At 49.2% G+C, this 20,000-nt stretch overlaps 2 protein-coding genes across 2 annotated transcripts in view; both read right to left on the reverse strand.

Annotated features, from left to right (window-relative positions):
* Positions 1 to 278: 278 nt before the first annotated feature.
* LOC139433567 (protein starmaker-like) lies at positions 279 to 2,628 on the reverse strand. Its single transcript, XM_071202623.1, has 4 exons — positions 2,308 to 2,628; positions 1,588 to 2,047; positions 448 to 1,161; positions 279 to 337 (listed from the first exon to the last, which is right to left on the reverse strand). The coding sequence occupies exons 1-4, from the start codon at positions 2,626 to 2,628 to the stop codon at positions 279 to 281; spliced, it is 1,554 nt and encodes a 517-aa protein (XP_071058724.1).
* Positions 2,629 to 9,722: 7,094 nt separating this feature from the next.
* LOC117443615 (activating molecule in BECN1-regulated autophagy protein 1-like) overlaps positions 9,723 to 20,000 on the reverse strand; it is a 10,990-nt gene continuing 712 nt past the window's right edge. Inside the window, exons 1-4 of the mRNA XM_034079520.2 lie at positions 19,784 to 20,000; positions 19,170 to 19,351; positions 18,406 to 18,495; positions 9,723 to 10,500 (exon numbers count right to left, since the gene is read on the reverse strand). The exon at positions 19,784 to 20,000 is cut by the window's right edge and continues 712 nt beyond it. Of these exons, the coding sequence (XP_033935411.1) occupies positions 10,031 to 10,500; positions 18,406 to 18,495; positions 19,170 to 19,317 (708 nt within the window). The 5' untranslated portion in view covers positions 19,318 to 19,351; positions 19,784 to 20,000 and the 3' untranslated portion in view covers positions 9,723 to 10,030. The remainder of the gene's footprint in view (positions 10,501 to 18,405; positions 18,496 to 19,169; positions 19,352 to 19,783) is intronic.

The following is a 20,000-nucleotide window of genomic DNA, read 5'->3' on the forward strand; positions in this document are numbered from 1 at the left end:
CCCCCCTCTCTTCCAGCTGTTACTAAGGACATGACTCTGAAGTGTCACTCGTGAGGCGGGCAGAGTCCCCTGTCAGCTCCCGTTACATTCCTCCATGGTGTCATTTGAGCGAAAAACTTTTACGAGAACCAGGCTGGGGGTCGAAAGGGCTGGAGCAAGGCCGACCCAGAGAGCACGTGGGCGGACTCATCACCTCCATGATGAGTCTCCATTGTGATTTGAAAACTTCCATCAAACGAGTCCTTCAGTGGGCGGGAAAAAAAAACTCGTCAGTATTGTCACTTCCTGTCCTGAGAGTGGAACTGTCCTGAGAGTGGAGGTCTGCGCCGGAACTGTCCTGAGAGTGGAGGTCTGCGCAGGAACTGTCCTGAGAGTGGAGGTCTGCGCCGGAACTGTCCTGAGAGTGGAGGTCTGCGCAGGAACTGTCCTGAGAGTGGGGGTCTGCACCGGAACTGCCCTGAGAGTGGAGGTCTGCACCGGAACTGTCCTGAGAGTGGGGGTCTGCACAGGAACTGTCCTGAGAGTGGAGGTCTGCACCGGAACTGTCCTGAGAGTGGAGGTCTGCACCGGAACTGTCCTGAGAGTGGGGGTCTGCACAGGAACTGTCCTGAGAGTGGAGGTCTGCACCGGAACTGTCCTGAGAGTGGAGGTCTGCACCGGAACTGTCCTCAGAGTGGAGGTCTGCACAGGAACTGTCCTCAGAGTGGAGGTCTGCACAGGAACTGTCCTGAGAGTGGAGGTCTGCACCGGAACTGTCCTCAGAGTGGAGGTCTGCACCGGAACTGTCCTCAGAGTGGAGGTCTGCACAGGAACTGTCCTCAGAGTGGAGGTCTGCACAGGAACTGTCCTCAGAGTGGAGGTCTGCACCGGAACTGTCCTGAGAGTGGAGGTCTGCACCGGAACTGTCCTCAGAGTGGAGGTCTGCACAGGAACTGTCCTCAGAGTGGAGGTCTGCACAGGAACTGTCCTCAGAGTGGAGGTCTGCACAGGAACTGTCCTCAGAGTGGAGGTCTGCACCGGAACTGTCCTGAGAGTGGAGGTCTGCACCGGAACTGTCCTGAGAGTGGAGGTCTGCACAGGAACTGTCCTCAGAGTGGAGGTCTGCACCGGAACTGTCCTGAGAGTGGAGGTCTGCACCGGAACTGTCCTGAGAGTGGAGGCCTGCGCCGGAACTGTCCTGAGAGTGGAGGTCTGCACCGGAACTGTCCTGAGAGTGGAGGTCTGCACCGGAACTGTCCTGAGAGTGGAGGTCTGCGCCGGAACTGTCCTGAGAGTGGAGGTCTGCACCGGAACTGTCCTGAGAGTGGAGGTCTGCACCGGAACTGTCCTGAGAGTGGAGGTCTGCACCGGAACTGTCCTGAGAGTGGAGGCCTGCACCGGAACTGTCCTGAGAGTGGAGGTCTGCGCCGGAACTGTCCTGAGAGTGGAGGTCTGCACCGGAACTGTCCTGAGAGTGGAGGTCTGCACAGGAACTGTCCTCAGAGTGGAGGTCTGCACCGGAACTGTCCTGAGAGTGGAGGTCTGCACCGGAACTGTCCTGAGAGTGGAGGTCTGCACCGGAACTGTCCTGAGAGTGGAGGTCTGCACCGGAACTGTCCTGAGAGTGGAGGTCTGCACCGGAACTGTCCTGAGAGTGGAGGTCTGCACAGGAACTGTCCTCAGAGTGGAGGTCTGCACCGGAACTGTCCTGAGAGTGGAGGTCTGCACAGGAACTGTCCTCAGAGTGGAGGTCTGCGCCGGAACTGTCCTGAGAGTGGAGGTCTGCACCGGAACTGTCCTGAGAGTGGAGGTCTGCCCTGGAACTGTCCTGAGAGTGGGGGTCTGCACAGGAACTGTCCTGAGAGTGGGGGTCTGCACCGGAACTGTCCTGAGAGTGGAGGTCTGCACCGGAACTGTCCTGAGAGTGGAGGTCTGCGCCGGAACTGTCCTCAGAGTGGAGGTCTGCGCCGGAACTGTCCTGAGAGTGGAGGTCTGCACCGGAACTGTCCTGAGAGTGGAGGTCTGCGCCGGAACTGTCCTCAGAGTGGAGGTCTGCGCCGGAACTGTCCTGAGAGTGGAGGTCTGCACCGGAACTGTCCTGAGAGTGGAGGTCTGCCCTGGAACTGTCCTGAGAGTGGAGGTCTGCACCGGAACTGTCCTGAGAGTGGAGGTCTGCACAGGAACTGTCCTGAGAGTGGAGGTCTGCACCGGAACTGTCCTGAGAGTGGAGGTCTGCACCGGAACTGTCCTGAGAGTGGAGGTCTGCACAGGAACTGTCCTGAGAGTGGAGGTCTGCACAGGAACTGTCCTGAGAGTGGAGGTCTGCACCGGAACTGTCCTGAGAGTGGAGGTCTGCACCGGAACTGTCCTGAGAGTGGGGGTCTGCGCAGGAACTGTCCTGAGAGTGGAGGTCTGCAGGCAGGAACTGTCCTGAGAGTGGGGGTCTGCACAGGAACTGTCCTGAGAGTGGGGGTCTGCACAGGAACTGTCCTGAGAGTGGAGGTCTGCACAGGAACTGTCCTGAGAGTGGGGGTCTGCACAGGAACTGTCCTGAGAGTGGGGGTCTGCACAGGAACTGTCCTGAGAGTGGGGGTCTGCACAGGAACTGTCCTGAGAGTGGGGGTCTGCAGGCAGGCTCCCATGGTTCATTCAGCGTTTCACACAAAGTGTAACTTCACAGTTTTACGACACATTTTTTTTTGACTTGCAAAATTATCTTTTAATTTGACGAACATCATGTGTGTAATTCGTGGCACAATTCAAACGGGATGGAGAGATAATCTTTCTCTCTCCGTCGACTTCAATACATACTTGTTCCTAAATAAGGCCCCATGGAGCTCCCGGAAGGGGAGGGGCTTCGCCTCTCTGTGGCTAAAATCAGCGCTGGTTAAGATAAGATAACGTTAGCAAGATGCCCGTGTGCTTAGTGCTTAGAGGCAGCTCCTCTGTCTGGGAACAGTCTGCAAATGAAATGGAAACTGAGCAATCTGGTGCTACTCGATCGGAAGCTGTTGGTACCTGCTCATGTGGATAGTTATGTAAATTGTAATCCCTGTAATGATGCTGTAAGATGTCCTTTTTGTTGTTCTGTTTATGTTTTTATGTTTCATGTGGAACCTACCTGAGCTGGGGGAACGAATGCTACGAAGCCGGTTCAACCTCACCTGGATGTTGGAGTTAGCCGGTCGGCCTAATCCAGAACACGCGCTCTCGCTAAGCGGTCCTACGACGCGGGTTATCAAGTGGATCGCTCAGCCAGCCGTGTCCTCTCTAGCTAGGCGTTCACATGAGAGGGTGGGATCTGGAGCATTCGACCAATCACAGACATGGAGAAGCTACTGACAGCGCAGCGTCATACTTCCTGAATGAAAAGTGAACTCTAATATCAGACACATGAAGAAGTGAAACTTTAAACATGACTCAAACACTTGATCAGGATCAAAGCCTCAGAGCTGCAGCTGCAAGGTGAACACAGCTGGAGCAGAGCGAGTGTTGGAATGCGTCCATCAGCAGGTTCATGATGTCACGGCCGTCTAACACACCGTCTGACTCTCATCACCTCTGACTCAGAGTTTCCTCAACGTGTTGCTGACATAATGCTTCCTCCAGTCTGTGACGCTGAGAGTGCTGCGCGGCCAGACACGCTCAGGGACTCGGATCAGAGACATGTGATACATCAGGAAGTGATGTGAATGATAATGGGACACATCGACCAGTGGCGGCGCCAGAGATTTTCTCTAGGGGGTGCTGTGGGGTAGCTTGACGTTTCATAGAGGGTGCTCAAACATTAACGGCCCGTCCACACAGCGGCGTGCGCTGACGCTTGCCGGCGGGCGTATCTGAAACTCGACCAACAACCAATCACATGAATCTCCCGCCCCTGACACACAAGCAGCGGTTTGATTGGCTAGAGCTTGTACTGGCATATGATTCGATTGGCTGACGCCTCGCCGAGGCGTCAAAAGATGAACATTGCTCAACTTTTGCAGCGAGCCACGCCAGCTACGCTCCACGTCGCTTCCCACAATGCATTTCGGCTAAAAGTGACGTCACCCCATTCAAAGTGAATGGGGAAGCGTCAACGCACGCCGCTGTGTGGACGGGCCGTAAGGGCTTCCCTACAGTTGAATATTTCTACTGCAATACACACACACACACACACACACACACACACAGTGCACCCGCGACTGTAACAATGAAGGCTCGATAATCAGCTCACGGCATATAGGTGTAAGCAGGGGTAAAGTGCTATTTTTACAAGTGGGGAGTGGACCTCACGTCCTCTAGGAGGGTCCTCACCTCCTCTCGGGGGGTCCGGGGGCATGTTCACCCGGGAAGATTTTTTTTTAAATATTGAAGTTAAAAGCATCAATCTGGTGCACTTTGAGAGCAACATTAAGAGATATATGGATACATCTCTCAACACCACCCATATGAAACACAACTGTAAACAGATTTTCTATTTCTTCAGAGACACCCACTGAGATAACTAGACTAAAGTTAACTATCTAAACACAGAGTCCTTCACTTCACCTGAGCGGAGGTTACCTGAGACTCTCCGTCTGACAGGAGAGAGTTCTCCCTCCACCTTGTTGTTGAAAAAGCTCCTTATACCCGTTAGCTTGGCTAGCTAGCACCAGATGCTAACCACAACGATCTCCGGTAGATACCCACCGGTGCGCGAGCTCTCTCTCTCGCTCGCGCACACACACAAAATGGCTCGTGCACACACACACACACACACACACACACACACACACACACACACACACACAAACACAGAGCAGAGCTTGAATGAAAACGATACTTTTTTCACTTTGCTGTTAGCAAATCATTTGGCGCTCTAGCTAACAGGAAGTCACTCAAGTGTAAAAGTAATTTAGCCTAAAAATTAAAAAAAAAAAAAATCGAATGGATGCTGGCCATTGGCCTAATCATATCACCTGTGTTGGCTTTATGTTTTTGGTCAAACATTTGTTTGTTTCACATTTGCATTGATGTAATCAATAATTTTTGTAATTTAATTTAATAAAAATAATAATAATTTTCGGAAGAAAAACAAAAAAAAATTGTTTCTAAAAAAACATGTATTGGGGGTGCTTAGGGGGTGCTTTGGCAATCCTGACATCCTGGCGCCGCCCCTGACATCGACGTCTGCTCTCACAGGACTGTACGGTCCTGACGGTACGGCCGCGGACTGTCGGCTACGTAATGTTACTTTGATCTGGTTACTTATGTTGTGGCAGATATTTAATTAAGCTTTCTTAACATAGCCTAATAGTATAATAGTTATAATAGTCAGATTGCTCTGAGGTCATATTCTATTCATGTTCACGTTCACAGTCGGTGATTTTGGCCGGCCGTCTTTCCTGCAACCGCAGTTTAAACTGTATTTCCTCCGCACACTGAGCTCTGATTGGTCAGCAGGCGGTGCTTTCGCTGAGTTGATCTCTTATCCTGGAACCTATCCTGCTTCGGAGCACAGACTAGGTTCCAGCATCAGTCACCATGGAGATCTAGCCCGCTACAAAGTGAACCGGCTTCGTAGGACCGGAAAGCCGGAGTTTCCCCTGAAGTTAGCCGCTAAGAGAACATCCGGCTTCGTAGTACAGACCTCAGGAGTGGCTGATCAAGTTAGCTACCTAGCTAGTAGCTAGCACGTTAGTTAGCATGACAGCCTTGTCATGTTTATGAGCCTGAACATGAAGTAACATCAAGTAGCCCAACATGTTGAACAGTGAGAGCAGCAGTCATATCTCCTGAACCCTTTGAAGAGTTCTGTCACCGGTGTGATCGTTCTATAATACACCGTCTAAGCCCGGGGGAGAAATGCTAACGCTACATTAGCATCTGTTCTACTTCACGCTATCTGCACTAGTGGTTGATATTTTCATTCATCATTTTTTTGTAAAGCCCTTTGAATTGTCTTGTGTTGAAAAGTGCTTTACAAATAAACTTGCCTTGCCTTAAACATTAAAGAGACCAGGCGGTTCAGAGAGAATCAAAGGAAGGCAGCTCTGCAGGACGTTCTCCTGGACGTGCTTCATTGTGGTGATAGTGAGGGTGATAGGGTGAGAGGGTGATAGAGAGGGTGATAGTGAGGGTGAGAGGGTGATAGTGAGGGTGATAGAGGGTGATAGTGAGGGTGAGAGGGTGATAGAGAGGGTGATAGTGAGGGTGATAGAGAGGGTGATAGAGAGGGTGATAGAGAGGGTGATAGTGAGGGTGATAGTGAGGGTGATAGAGAGGGTGATAGTGAGGGTGAGAGGGTGAGAGTGAGGGTGATAGTGAGGTGATAGAGAGGGTGAGAGGGTGATAGAGAGGGTGATAGTGAGGGTGATAGAGAGAGTGAGGGTGATAGTGAGGGTGATAGAGGGGGGTGATGAGGGTGATAGTGAGAGGGTGGATGTGAGGGTGATAGTGAGGGTGATGAGGGTGATAGAGGGGGATAGAGAGGGTGATAGAGGAGGTGATAGTGAGGGTGATGAGAGGGTGATAGTGAGGGTGATAGTGAGGGTGAGGGTGAGAGGGTGATAGTGAGGGTGGTGAGAGGGTGATAGTGAGGGTGATAGTGAGGGTGATAGAGAGGGTGAGTGAGGGTGAGAGAGAGGGTGATAGTGAGGGTGAGAGAGGGTGTGATAGTGAGGGTGATAGAGAGGGATGATAGTGAGGGGTGAGGAGGGTGATAGTGAGGGTGATGAGGGTGATAGTGAGGGTGAGAGGGTGATAGTGAGGGTGAGAGGGTGATAGTGAGGGTGATAGAGAGGGTGATAGTGAGGGTGATAGAGAGGGTGATAGTGAGGGTGATAGTGAGGGTGATAGTGAGGGTGATAGTGAGGGTGATAGTGAGGGTGATAGTGAGGGTGAGAGGGTGATAGTGAGGTGATAGTGAGGGTGATAGTGAGGGTGAGAGTGGTGATAGTGAGGGTGATAGAGAGGGGATAGTGAGGGTGAGAGGGGTGATAGAGAGGGTGTGATAGTGAGGGTGAGAGTGAGGGTGAGAGAGAGGGTGATAGTGAGGGTGATAGAGAGGGTGATAGTGAGGGTGATAGTGAGGGTGAGAGGGTGATAGAGAGGGTGAGAGAGAGGGGTGATAGTGAGGGTGAGAGAGAGGGTGAGAGAGAGGGTGATAGTGAGGGTGAGAGAGAGGGTGATAGTGAGGGTGATAGTGAGGGTGAGAGAGAGGGTGATAGAGAGGGTGATAGTGAGGGGGTGATAGTGAGGGTGAGAGGGTGATAGTGAGGGTGATAGTGAGGGTGAGAGGGTGATAGTGAGGGTGAGAGGGTGATAGTGAGGGTGATAGAGAGGGTGATAGTGAGGGTGATAGAGAGGGTGATAGAGAGGGTGAGAGTGAAGGAAGGCAGTCCTTTTGTTGACGGCCATCTTGGTGAGATGTGGTTCATTCAGTTTCACACAAAGTGTAACTTCACAGTTTTACGACACATTATTTTTTTGACTTGCAGAATGATCTTTTAAATTGACGAACATCAAATGTGTAATTCGTGGCACAATTCAAACCGGATCGAAAAGATAATCTTTCTCTCTCCGTTGACTTCAATACATACTTGTTCCTAAATAAGGCCCCATGGAGCTCCCCGGAAGGGGAGGGGCTTCGCCTCTCTGGCTCTGGAGGTGTTAGTGCATGTAAACGGTCTGCAGAGGCCGACAAAGTATCTGAACGAGCAGCTGACAGGAAACTCTCAAAGCTCTTTAATTACATCACGTCTAAAAGTCAAAGCAAAGAATCGAGCTGTACAAAGTGTGACGCAGCAGGGGGTCCACACACACACACACACACACACACACACACACACACACACACGCAGAGTTGAAAATGTTCAGTAATCAAGTAAAGCCAGGAGGAGCATTCAGATCTGTTTCTCTCTCAGACATGCAGCCGGACTCACCTGCACAACAGGAAGTTAAATAATACAAAATAAAAGCACACAGAGCCCCTGCTGCTCATATTCATAGGTCCATCACACCCTCACCCATCACACACATGACCAGGATCAGTTCTTGAGCCTCACTGGTGGAATAAAAGACCAATTAAAACAGCCGAGGCTTGATTTTCCCACAGGGCCGTCCTGCAGGAGTCTGAGGGGGCGGAGTCAGAGGCAAGAAGCTCCTCCCCCCATCTCTGATCCATCGTTAGTCTGAGGGGGCGGAGTCAGAGGCTCCTCCCCCTGTCTCTGATCCATCGTTAGTCTGAGGGGGCGGAGTCAGAGGCTCCTCCCCCCGTCTCTGATCCATCGTTAGTCTGAGGGGGCGGAGTCAGAGGCTCCTCCCCCATCTCTGATCCATCGTTAGTCTGAGGGGGCGGAGTCAGAGGCTCCTCCCCCGTCTCTGATCCATCGTTAGTCAGAGGCAAGAGGTTCCTCCCCCCGTCTTTGATCCATCGTTAGTCTGAGGGGGCGGAGTCAGAGGCTCCTCCCCCATCTCTGATCCATCGTTAGTCAGGAGGCGTGTCCACAGAAAACACTAAATAATGACACATTTTTTAAGGTTGAAAAATGTAGATTTATGAACTAAAGTCTCAAAGAATTTACGTTATTGAAGATAATTTTTAAAGAAATTATGAATTTATATTCCTGAATAATCAGAGGGACATGGAAGATAGTATGATTATATATTTATATGTTTCAATATGAAATGGTCCTGATCTGGTTTTTAAATAACTGTTAGCCGTCGCTCATCCAGTCCTATTCTGCCCGGCAAGAGGGGGGGGGGGGGTTTGTAGCTTGGCATGATGACTCCTCCCCTTTCTTCACCCAAACAGGAAGTTGCTCTTCTCCTCTTCAGCCGTTAAAAAAAAAAAAAAAGTTTCATGAACTGCAGTCATGATTCTCTGGATGCTGAGTCATAAAACAGAGTTATTTTGCTGAGTCGTGGTTCAGGATTAGAAAGTCATGATGCTCCGTCATGGTTCAGTTATCTTGCTGAGTCGTGGTTCAGGATTAGAAAGTCATGATGCTCCGTCATGGTTCAGTTATCTTGCTGAGTCGTGGTTCAGGATTAGAAAGTCATGATACTCCGTCATGGTTCAGTTATCTTGCTGAGTCGTGGTTCAGGATTAGAAAGTCATGATGCTCCGTCATGGTTCAGTTATCTTGCTGAGTCGTGGTTCAGGATTAGAAAGTCATGATGCTCCGTCATGGTTCAGTTATCTTGCTGAGTCGTGGTTCAGGATTAGAAAGTCATGATGCTCCGTCATGGTTCAGTTATCTTGCTGAGTCGTGGTTCAGGATTAGAAAGTCATGATGCTCCGTCATGGTTCAGTTATCTTGCTGAGTCGTGGTTCAGGATGCAGAGTCCGGCCCTCAGACGCGCGCAGCCTCCATTTTTCTTCTTTTCAAACATCATAATTACACATGGTACAAAAACAGGCTTCAGATAAAGTAGTGCTGAATTCACCTTTAACACTTCAATCACGCACTATTTCACATCAAATGTCAACATCACATGGCACCTTAATGCAGCACGTTGGAGTAAATGTGTGTGTAGAGCCCCCCCCCCGCAGACATGGCACTTTGATAACCCCCCCCATGATGCTAACAGAGTCGTGGCGGCGGGGCGCAGCGCTAACTGTTCGATTAACAGCCCTTTCTGACGAGGAATGATCGCGGTTCAGCTTCAGTCCAGTTTATAAGTGCAGAGGAAGCGACGCCCACACACAAGCCCCGCCCCTTCCTGCCCCCCTACACCAATGAGAGATCAGTACCAGAGAAAATATGCACGGTAGATAACGGGCAAAGAGAGTCATGTCTTTATTGTAACTAAGCCACGAATTACACGTTTTTGTTTCTGAAACCTGATTTTCATTTCGTTGTTATTGACGGTAAAAGTGTTTTCATGATCGTATGATACAGAGTTCAAATGCACCGTTATCTACCGTCAATTAATCCGGAAAGTTCCATGGTGGTCCTCCTCATGGGGGCGGGGTTTAACCTCTCGATGCCACTCAGAGTTCAGTATTGGGGGAGATAAAATAAGGCTTTGAGGAGCTCTCTGCTAGTGGCCGTCGCTCGGTTGCTCTCGGCCAATCAGAGCACTACCTGCTGTACGGGTCGCCTGGGTAACCACTGGAGGCCCCGCCCCCTCCGCTGTGAGAGGACGAGGAGGACGGGGGAGGGGAGGACAGCAGCATGGAGGAGGAAGAGGAAGAAGAGGAGGAGGAGGAGGAGGGCCCTGGCAGAGAGTCTTCATTCGTCCTCCCTCCCTCAAAAACATCGTCAATGTCCACTAGAGAGGTGGAGGTCAGGGATTGGCCGGTTGCAGAGGTGCCAGTCAGGGATTGGCCGGTTGCAGAGGTGCCGCTCAGTGATTGGCCACTCAGCCCCCTGTTGGCCCCGGTCTGGGAGCCTCTGTGGATGCGGTGGCTCACGATGATGTTGTTCCCGAACCCCCCCATCGAGGCCATGGTGGTGCTCTGCTCGCGCTGCACCACGGCCGTCATCCCGCCCTCAGCGATCAGGCGCCGGATCCGAGCCAGAGCGTCCTCCCCGGGGGAGTCTGAGGAGTCTGGGGAGAGACAACAGCAGCGTTAGAGAAACATCACCACCATTTTGTGATTTTGAGACAAAAGTCAGAATTTGAAGATTTTCAGAAAATGTAGTGGAATATTTAGGGGAAATAAGAAAAACTGAATTTGAGAAATGTCAGACAAAAGTCAGATTTCTGCAATTTTCTGAAAAAAGTCAAAGTATTATTTGTACAAAATGTATTTTATCAGAGCTCATTCTCAGCTGAGGGACTGCAGGACATATGACAGTAACATTTGATATGAGGACATCTTTAATAACTTGAGTCTTGTGGTGAAGATGCTCTGATATGAGGAACTAAGAGAAGAACCAGAACTCTCACTGACAGAAGACAAAGGCTATTGATTTACAGAAAAAAAGTTACAATTTTAAAATGTTGAGAAGAAAGTATTTTGAAGAAAGTCTGAATTTTCAGAAAATGACAGAATTTAGAGAAAAACGTTTGAATTTTCAGAAAAAAATACTGATTTTTAACAAAAGTCAAAATTTTCTGAAAATAACAGATACAAAAAAATAAGTTAGAATTTTGAGATTTTCAGAACATTTCTGGATTCTCAGAAAAGTCAAATTTTAAGATTGTTAGAAGAAAAGTCAGAGTTTTGGGTAAAAAGTCAGAGTTTGGAGATTTTCTGAAAATGACTGAATTTAGAGTTTTACTGTAAAAAGTTAGAAATTCCAGTATGAATTATGTTTACATGAAAATGTTATTTATCATATGTGGAGTGCAACAGCTGAAACCCTTTTGCCACCCTTGAGCTCTTCAAATTTGTATTCACAAATACTGTGCCTAATTTCTTTTTTAGCCGCCTTTAGCTTAGCGGTGGTGACGTGAAGTCATGTGACCGTGCTGTAGTTCCTCTATAGCCCAACATTAGCCTCCTTTAGCTTAGCGGTGGTGACGTGAAGTCATGTGACCGTGCTGTAGTTCCTTTAGAGCCCAACATTAGCCTCCTTTAGCTTAGCGGTGGTGACGTGAAGTCATGTGACCGTGCTGTAGTTCCTTTATAGCCCAACATTAGCCTCCTTTAGCTTAGCGGTGGTGACGTGAAGTCATGTGACCGTGCTGTAGTTCCTTTATAGCCCAACATTAGCCACCTTTAGCTTAGCGGTGGTGTCGTGAAGTCATGTGACCGTGCTGTAGTTCCTCTATAGCCCAACATTAGCCTCCTTTAGCTTAGCGGTGGTGACGTGAAGTCATGTGACCGTGCTGTAGTTCCTTTAGAGCCCAACATTAGCCTCCTTTAGCTTAGCGGTGGTGACGTGAAGTCATGTGACCGTGCTGTAGTTCCTTTATAGCCCAACATTAGCCTCCTTTAGCTTAGCGGTGGTGACGTGAAGTCATGTGACCGTGCTGTAGTTCCTTTATAGCCCAACATTAGCCACCTTTAGCTTAGCGGTGGTGTCGTGAAGTCATGTGACCGTGCTGTAGTTCCTCTATAGCCCAACATTAGCCTCCTTTAGCTTAGCGGTGGTGACGTGAAGTCATGTGACCGTGCTGTAGTTCCTTTATAGCCCAACATTAGCCTCCTTTAGCTTAGCGGTGGTGACGTGAAGTCATGTGACCGTGCTGTAGTTCCTTTATAGCCCAACATTAGCCTCCTTTAGCTTAGCGGTGGTGACGTGAAGTCATGTGACCGTGCTGTAGTTCCTCTATAGCCCAACATTAGCCTCCTTTAGCTTAGCGGTGGTGACGTGAAGTCATGTGACCGTGCTGTAGTTCCTTTATAGCCCAACATTAGCCTCCTTTAGCTTAGCGGTGGTGACGTGAAGTCATGTGACCGTGCTGTAGTTCCTCTATAGCCCAACATTAGCCTCCTTTAGCTTAGCGGTGGTGACGTGAAGTCATGTGACCGTGCTGTAGTTCCTTATAGCCCAACATTAGCCTCCTTTAGCTTAGCGGTGGTGACGTGAAGTCATGTGACCGTGCTGTAGTTCCTCTATAGCCCAACATTAGCCTCCTTTAGCTTAGCGGTGGTGACGTGAAGTCATGTGACCGTGCTGTAGTTCCTTTATAGCCCAACATTAGCCTCCTTTAGCTTAGCGGTGGTGACGTGAAGTCATGTGACCGTGCTGTAGTTCCTTTATAGCCCAACATTAGCCTCCTTTAGCTTAGCGGTGGTGACGTGAAGTCATGTGACCGTGCTGTAGTTCCTCTATAGCCCAACATTAGCCTCCTTTAGCTTAGCAGGTGGTGACGTGAAGTCATGTGACCGTGCTGTAGTTCCTTATAGCCCAACATTAGCCTACTTTAGCTTAGCGGTGGTGACGTGAAGTCATGTGACCGTGCTGTAGTTCCTTTATAGCCCAACATTAGCCTCCTTTAGCTTAGCGGTGGTGACGTGAAGTCATGTGACCGTGCTGTAGTTCCTCTATAGCCCAACATTAGCCTCCTTTAGCTTAGCGGTGGTGACGTGAAGTCATGTGACCGTGCTGTAGTTCCTTTATAGCCCAACATTAGCCTCCTTTAGCTTAGCGGTGGTGACGTGAAGTCATGTGACCGTGCTGTAGTTCCTTTATAGCCCAACATTAGCCTCCTTTAGCTTAGCGGTGGTGACGTGAAGTCATGTGACCGTGCTGTAGTTCCTCTATAGCCCAACATTAGCCTCCTTTAGCTTAGCGGTGGTGACGTGAAGTCATGTGACCGTGCTGTAGTTCCTCTATAGCCCAACATTAGCCTCCTTTAGCTTAGCGGTGGTGACGTGAAGTCATGTGACCGTGCTGTAGTTCCTTTATAGCCCAACATTAGCCTCCTTTAGCTTAGCGGTGGTGACGTGAAGTCATGTGACCGTGCTGTAGTTCCTTTATAGCCCAACATTAGCCTCCTTTAGCTTAGCGGTGGTGACGTGAAGTCATGTGACCGTGCTGTAGTTCCTTTATAGCCCAACATTAGCCTCCTTTAGCTTAGCGGTGGTGACGTGAAGTCATGTGACCGTGCTGTAGTTCCTTTATAGCCCAACATTAGCCTCCTTTAGCTTAGCGGTGGTGACGTGAAGTCATGTGATCGTGCTGTAGTTCCTTTATAGCCCAACATTAGCCTCCTTTAGCTTAGCGGTGGTGACGTGAAGTCATGTGACCGTGCTGTAGTTCCTTTATAGCCCAACATTAGCCTCCTTTAGCTTAGCGGTGGTGACGTGAAGTCATGTGACCGTGCTGTAGTTCCTTTATAGCCCAACATTAGCCTCCTTTAGCTTAGCGGTGGTGACGTGAAGTCATGTGACCGTGCTGTAGTTCCTCTATAGCCCAACATTAGCCTCCTTTAGCTTAGCGGTGGTGACGTGAAGTCATGTGACCGTGCTGTAGTTCCTTTATAGCCCAACATTAGCCTCCTTTAGCTTAGCGGTGGTGACGTGAAGTCATGTGACCGTGCTGTAGTTCCTTTATAGCCCAACATTAGCCTCCTTTAGCTTAGCGGTGGTGACGTGAAGTCATGTGACCGTGCTGTAGTTCCTTTATAGCCCAACATTAGCCTCCTTTAGCTTAGCGGTGGTGACGTGAAGTCATGTGACCGTGCTGTAGTTCCTTTATAGCCCAACATTAGCCTCCTTTAGCTTAGCGGTGGTGACGTGAAGTCATGTGACCGTGCTGTAGTTCCTTTATAGCCCAACATTAGCCTCCTTTAGCTTAGCGGTGGTGACGTGAAGTCATGTGACCGTGCTGTAGTTCCTTATAGCCCAACATTAGCCTCCTTTAGCTTAGCGGTGGTGACGTGAAGTCATGTGACCGTGCTGTAGTTCCTTTATAGCCCAACATTAGCCTCCTTTAGCTTAGCGGTGGTGACGTGAAGTCATGTGACCGTGCTGTAGTTCCTTTATAGCCCAACATTAGCCTCCTTTAGCTTAGCGGTGGTGACGTGAAGTCATGTGACCGTGCTGTAGTTCCTTTATAGCCCAACATTAGCCTCCTTTAGCTTAGCGGTGGTGACGTGAAGTCATGTGACCGTGCTGTAGTTCCTTTATAGCCCAACATTAGCCTCCTTTAGCTTAGCGGTGGTGACGTGAAGTCATGTGACCGTGCTGTAGTTCCTTTATAGCCCAACATTAGCCTCCTTTAGCTTAGCGGTGGTGACGTGAAGTCATGTGACCGTGCTGTAGTTCCTTTATAGCCCAACATTAGCCTCCTTTAGCTTAGCGGTGGTGACGTGAAGTCATGTGACCGTGCTGTAGTTCCTTTATAGCCCAACATTAGCCTCCTTTAGCTTAGCGGTGGTGACGTGAAGTCATGTGACCGTGCTGTAGTTCCTTTATAGCCCAACATTAGCCTCCTTTAGCTTAGCGGTGGTGACGTGAAGTCATGTGACCGTGCTGTAGTTCCTTTATAGCCCAACATTAGCCTCCTTTAGCTTAGCGGTGGTGACGTGAAGTCATGTGACCGTGCTGTAGTTCCTTTATAGCCCAACATTAGCCTCCTTTAGCTTAGCGGTGGTGACGTGAAGTCATGTGACCGTGCTGTAGTTCCTTTATAGCCCAACATTAGCCTCCTTTAGCTTAGCGGTGGTGACGTGAAGTCATGTGACCGTGCTGTAGTTCCTTTATAGCCCAACATTAGCCTCCTTTAGCTTAGCGGTGGTGACGTGAAGTCATGTGACCGTGCTGTAGTTCCTCTATAGCCCAACATTAGCCTCCTTTAGCTTAGCGGTGGTGACGTGAAGTCATGTGACCGTGCTGTAGTTCCTTATAGCCCAACATTAGCCTCCTTTAGCTTAGCGGTGGTGACGTGAAGTCATGTGACCGTGCTGTAGTTCCTCTATAGCCCAACATTAGCCTCCTTTAGCTTAGCGGTGGTGACGTGAAGTCATGTGACCGTGCTGTAGTTCCTTTATAGCCAAACATTAGCCTCCTTTAGCTTAGCGGTGGTGACGTGAAGTCATGTGACCGTGCTGTAGTTCCTTTATAGCCCAACATTAGCCTCCTTTAGCTTAGCGGTGGTGACGTGAAGTCATGTGACCGTGCTGTAGTTCCTTATAGCCCAACATTAGCCTCCTTTAGCTTAGCGGTGGTGACGTGAAGTCATGTGACCGTGCTGTAGTTCCTTTATAGCCCAACATTAGCCTCCTTTAGCTTAGCGGTGGTGACGTGAAGTCATGTGACCGTGCTGTAGTTCCTTTATAGCCCAACATTAGCCTCCTTTAGCTTAGCGGTGGTGACGTGAAGTCATGTGACCGTGCTGTAGTTCCTTTATAGCCCAACATTAGCCTCCTTTAGCTTAGCGGTGGTGACGTGAAGTCATGTGACCGTGCTGTAGTTCCTTTATAGCCCAACATTAGCCACCTTTAGCTTAGCGGTGGTGACGTGAAGTCATGTGACCGTGCTGTAGTTCCTCTATAGCCCAACATTAGCCTCCTTTAGCTTAGCGGTGGTGACGTGAAGTCATGTGACCGTGCTGTAGTTCCTTTATAGCCCAACATTAGCCTCCTTTAGCTTAGCGGTGGTGACGTGAAGTCATGTGACCGTGCTGTAGTTCCTTTATAGCCCAACATTAGCCTCCTTTAGCTTAGCGGTGGTGACGTGAAGTCATGTGACCGTGCTGTAGTTCCTTTATAGCCCAACATTAGCCTCCTTTAGCTTAGCGGTGGTGACGTGAAGTCATGTGACCGTGCTGTAGTTCCTCTATAGCCCAACATTAGCCTCCTTTAGCTTAGCGGTGGTGACGTGAAGTCATGTGACCGTGCTGTAGTTCCTTTATAGCCCAACATTAGCCTCCTTTAGCTTAGCGGTGGTGACGTGAAGTCATGTGACCGTGCTGTAGTTCCTTTATAGCCCAACATTAGCCCCTTTAGCTTAGCGGTGGTGACGTGAAGTCATGTGACCGTGCTGTAGTTCCTTTATAGCCCAACATTAGCCTCCTTTAGCTTAGCGGTGGTGACGTGAAGTCATGTGACCGTGCTGTAGTTCCTTTATAGCCCAACATTAGCCTCCTTTAGCTTAGCGGTGGTGACGTGAAGTCATGTGACCGTGCTGTAGTTCCTTTATAGCCCAACATTAGCCTCCTTTAGCTTAGCGGTGGTGACGTGAAGTCATGTGACCGTGCTGTAGTTCCTTTATAGCCCAACATTAGCCTCCTTTAGCTTAGCGGTGGTGACGTGAAGTCATGTGACCGTGCTGTAGTTCCTTATAGCCCAACATTAGCCTCCTTTAGCTTAGCGGTGGTGACGTGAAGTCATGTGACCGTGCTGTAGTTCCTTTATAGCCCAACATTAGCCTCCTTTAGCTTAGCGGTGGTGACGTGAAGTCATGTGACCGTGCTGTAGTTCCTCTATAGCCCAACATTAGCCTCCTTTAGCTTAGCGGTGGTGACGTGAAGTCATGTGACCGTGCTGTAGTTCCTTATAGCCCAACATTAGCCACCTTTAGCTTAGCGGTGGTGACGTGAAGTCATGTGACCGTGCTGTAGTTCCTCTATAGCCCAACATTAGCCTCCTTTAGCTTAGCGGTGGTGACGTGAAGTCATGTGACCGTGCTGTAGTTCCTCTATAGCCCAACATTAGCCTCCTTTAGCTTAGCGGTGGTGACGTGAAGTCATGTGACCGTGCTGTAGTTCTTTTATAGCCCAACATTAGCCACCTTTAGCTTAGCGGTGGTGACGTGAAGCATGTGACCGTGCTGTAGTTCCTTTATAGCCCAACATTAGCCTCCTTTAGCTTAGCGGTGGTGACGTGAAGTCATGTGACCGTGCTGTAGTTCCTTTATAGCCCAACATTAGCCTCCTTTAGCTTAGCGGTGGTGACGTGAAGTCATGTGACCGTGCTGTAGTTCCTTTATAGCTCAACATTAGCCTCTTTTAGCTTAGCGGTGGTGACGTGAAGTCATGTGACCGTGCTGTAGTTCCTTTATAGCCCAACATTAGCCTCTTTTAGCTTAGCGGTGGTGACGTGAAGTCATGTGACCGTGCTGTAGTTCCTTTATAGCCCAACATTAGCCTCCTTTAGCTTAGCGGTGGTGACGTGAAGTCATGTGACCGTGCTGTAGTTCCTCTATAGCCCAACATTAGCCTCCTTTAGCTTAGCGGTGGTGACGTGAAGTCATGTGACCGTGCTGTAGTTCCTTTATAGCCCAACATTAGCCTCCTTTAGCTTAGCGGTGGTGACGTGAAGTCATGTGACCGTGCTGTAGTTCCTTTATAGCCCAACATTAGCCTCTTTAGCTTAGCGGTGGTGACGTGAAGTCATGTGACCGTGCTGTAGTTCCTTTATAGCCCAACATTAGCCTCCTTTAGCTTAGCGGTGGTGACGTGAAGTCCTGTGACCGTGCTGTAGTTCCTTTATAGCCCAACATTAGCCTCCTTTAGCTTAGCGGTGGTGACGTGAAGTCATGTGACCGTGCTGTAGTTCCTTTATAGCCCAACATTAGCCTCCTTTAGCTTAGCGGTGGTGACGTGAAGTCATGTGACCGTGCTGTAGTTCCTTTATAGCCCAACATTAGCCTCTTTTAGCTTAGCGGTGGTGACGTGAAGTCATGTGACCGTGCTGTAGTTCCTTTATAGCCCAACATTAGCCGCCTTTAGCTTAGCGGTGGTGACGTGAAGTCATGTGATCGTGCTGTAGTTCCTTTATAGCCCAACATTAGCCGCCTTTAGCTTAGCGGTGGTGACGTGAAGTCATGTGACCGTGCTGTAGTTCCTTTATAGCCCAACATTAGCCGCCTTTAGCTTAGCGGTGGTGACGTGAAGTCATGTGACCGTGCTGTAGTTCCTTTATAGCCCAACATTAGCCGCCTTTAGCTTAGCGGTGGTGACGTGAAGTCATGTGACCGTGCTGTAGTTCCTTTATAGCCCAACATTAGCCGCCTTTAGCTTAGCGGTGGTGACGTGAAGTCATGTGACCGTGCTGTAGCTCCTGTATAGCCTATCTCTTAGCTCATGGATCCCCAAGTGGTGTTAGTATCAGTACCGGAGGTGTTGTTTTCGGCGGCTCCTCCGCTCGGAGCCTCCTCCGGCCCTGAGGCTGCTGCGCTGGTGGAGGGAGTCTCAGGAGGAACACCTGGGGAGAGGAAAGCTGCACATTACTATTCATATTATAAACACTTTTCCCTGATGATTATTGTTAGAGAAATATCACTCGTCACCGGCTTGGTCTTCAATATCAGGATGTGTGTGAGTGTGTGTATGAACCTGTGTGAGTGTGCGTATGTCCCTGTGTGAGTGTGTGTATGTCCCTGTGTGTGAGTGTGTATGAACCTGTGTGAGTGTGTATGAACCTGTGTGTGAGTGTGTGTATGTCCCTGTGTATGTGTGAGTGTGTGTGTATGTAGCTGTGTGTGAGTGTGCGTATTGCACCTGTGTGTGTGTGTGTGTGTGTGTGTGTGTATGTAGCTGTGTGTGAGTGTGCGTATTGCACCTGTGTGTGAGTGTGTGTGTATGTAGCAGTGTGTGAGTGTGCGTATTGTACCTGTGTGTGAGTGTGTGTGTATGTAGCAGTGTGTGAGTGTGCGTATTGCACCTGTGTGTGAGTGTGTGTGTATGTAGCAGTGTGTGAGTGTGCGTATTGTACCTGTGTGTGAGTGTGTGTATGTAGCTGTGTGTGAGTGTGCGTATTGTACCTGTGTGTGAGTGTGTGCGTATTGTACCTGTGTGTGTGTGCGTATTGTACCTGTGTGTGATATATAAGAGTATTTATATTAGTTTTAAGTGTATATTAGTAAGTATTCTGCGTACTGGCTGTGGGGGGGGGGGCGTCCGACAGCTCTCTCTCTGTCTGCGTCTCGGCGTTCTGCAGCTGGATGATTGGCGTCTGGGTTCCCTGTGATGTCACAGAGGGGGCGGGGTGTCGCGGCTGTAGACCAATGGCGTTCATCAGACCCATGTCCCTGTCCAGTCTCCAGCCGGAGCGGTGCGGACTGCAGACAGGAAGTGAGGTCAGCACAGAGAGGAAGTGAGGTCAGCACAGACAAGAAAGGAAATTGTAGTTCTTGTTTATTTATATTTTTTTATTGTATGTTTTGTTTATTTCATATAATATGGATGTTTATAGAACAGGGCTTTAGAAAAAGAAAAAAAGTTCATATTTTCATAAAAAAGTCAGAAACTAGAGAAAAGAAGTCAGAATTTTGAGACTTTCTGAAAAAGTTTTCATAAAAAAATTGAGAAAAAGTTGGAATTTTCAGATTTTACTAAAAAAGTCGGAAATGTGAGAAAAAAAGAGGGACATTTTAGAAACGGTCTGAATTCAGAGAAAAAAGTCAGAATTTTTAGATCGTTATTTTAATATAATATGGAAGTTAGGAGAACTTGGCTTCAAAGAGTGTTCGGTTGAGTCTCCAGGCTCTCACCCCGGCCTCTCAGTCCCTCGGGTCCGGCTCGTCCCGCTGTTGTTCACGGAGAATAACGGCTCGCTGCTCGACTCTGCGGGGCTCTCACCATCACTCCGGTAGAACCTACACACACACACACACAGTTAATTAACTTCCATTCAGGAAGTCTCGAACGAAGTGGAGGGACGTCTTCCTGGAATCACATGGACCACGACCTCGTTAAGAGACACTAATT

Source organism: Pseudochaenichthys georgianus, unplaced genomic scaffold (genome assembly GCF_902827115.2).
Source record: "Pseudochaenichthys georgianus unplaced genomic scaffold, fPseGeo1.2 scaffold_641_arrow_ctg1, whole genome shotgun sequence".
NCBI lineage: Eukaryota > Metazoa > Chordata > Actinopteri > Perciformes > Channichthyidae > Pseudochaenichthys > Pseudochaenichthys georgianus.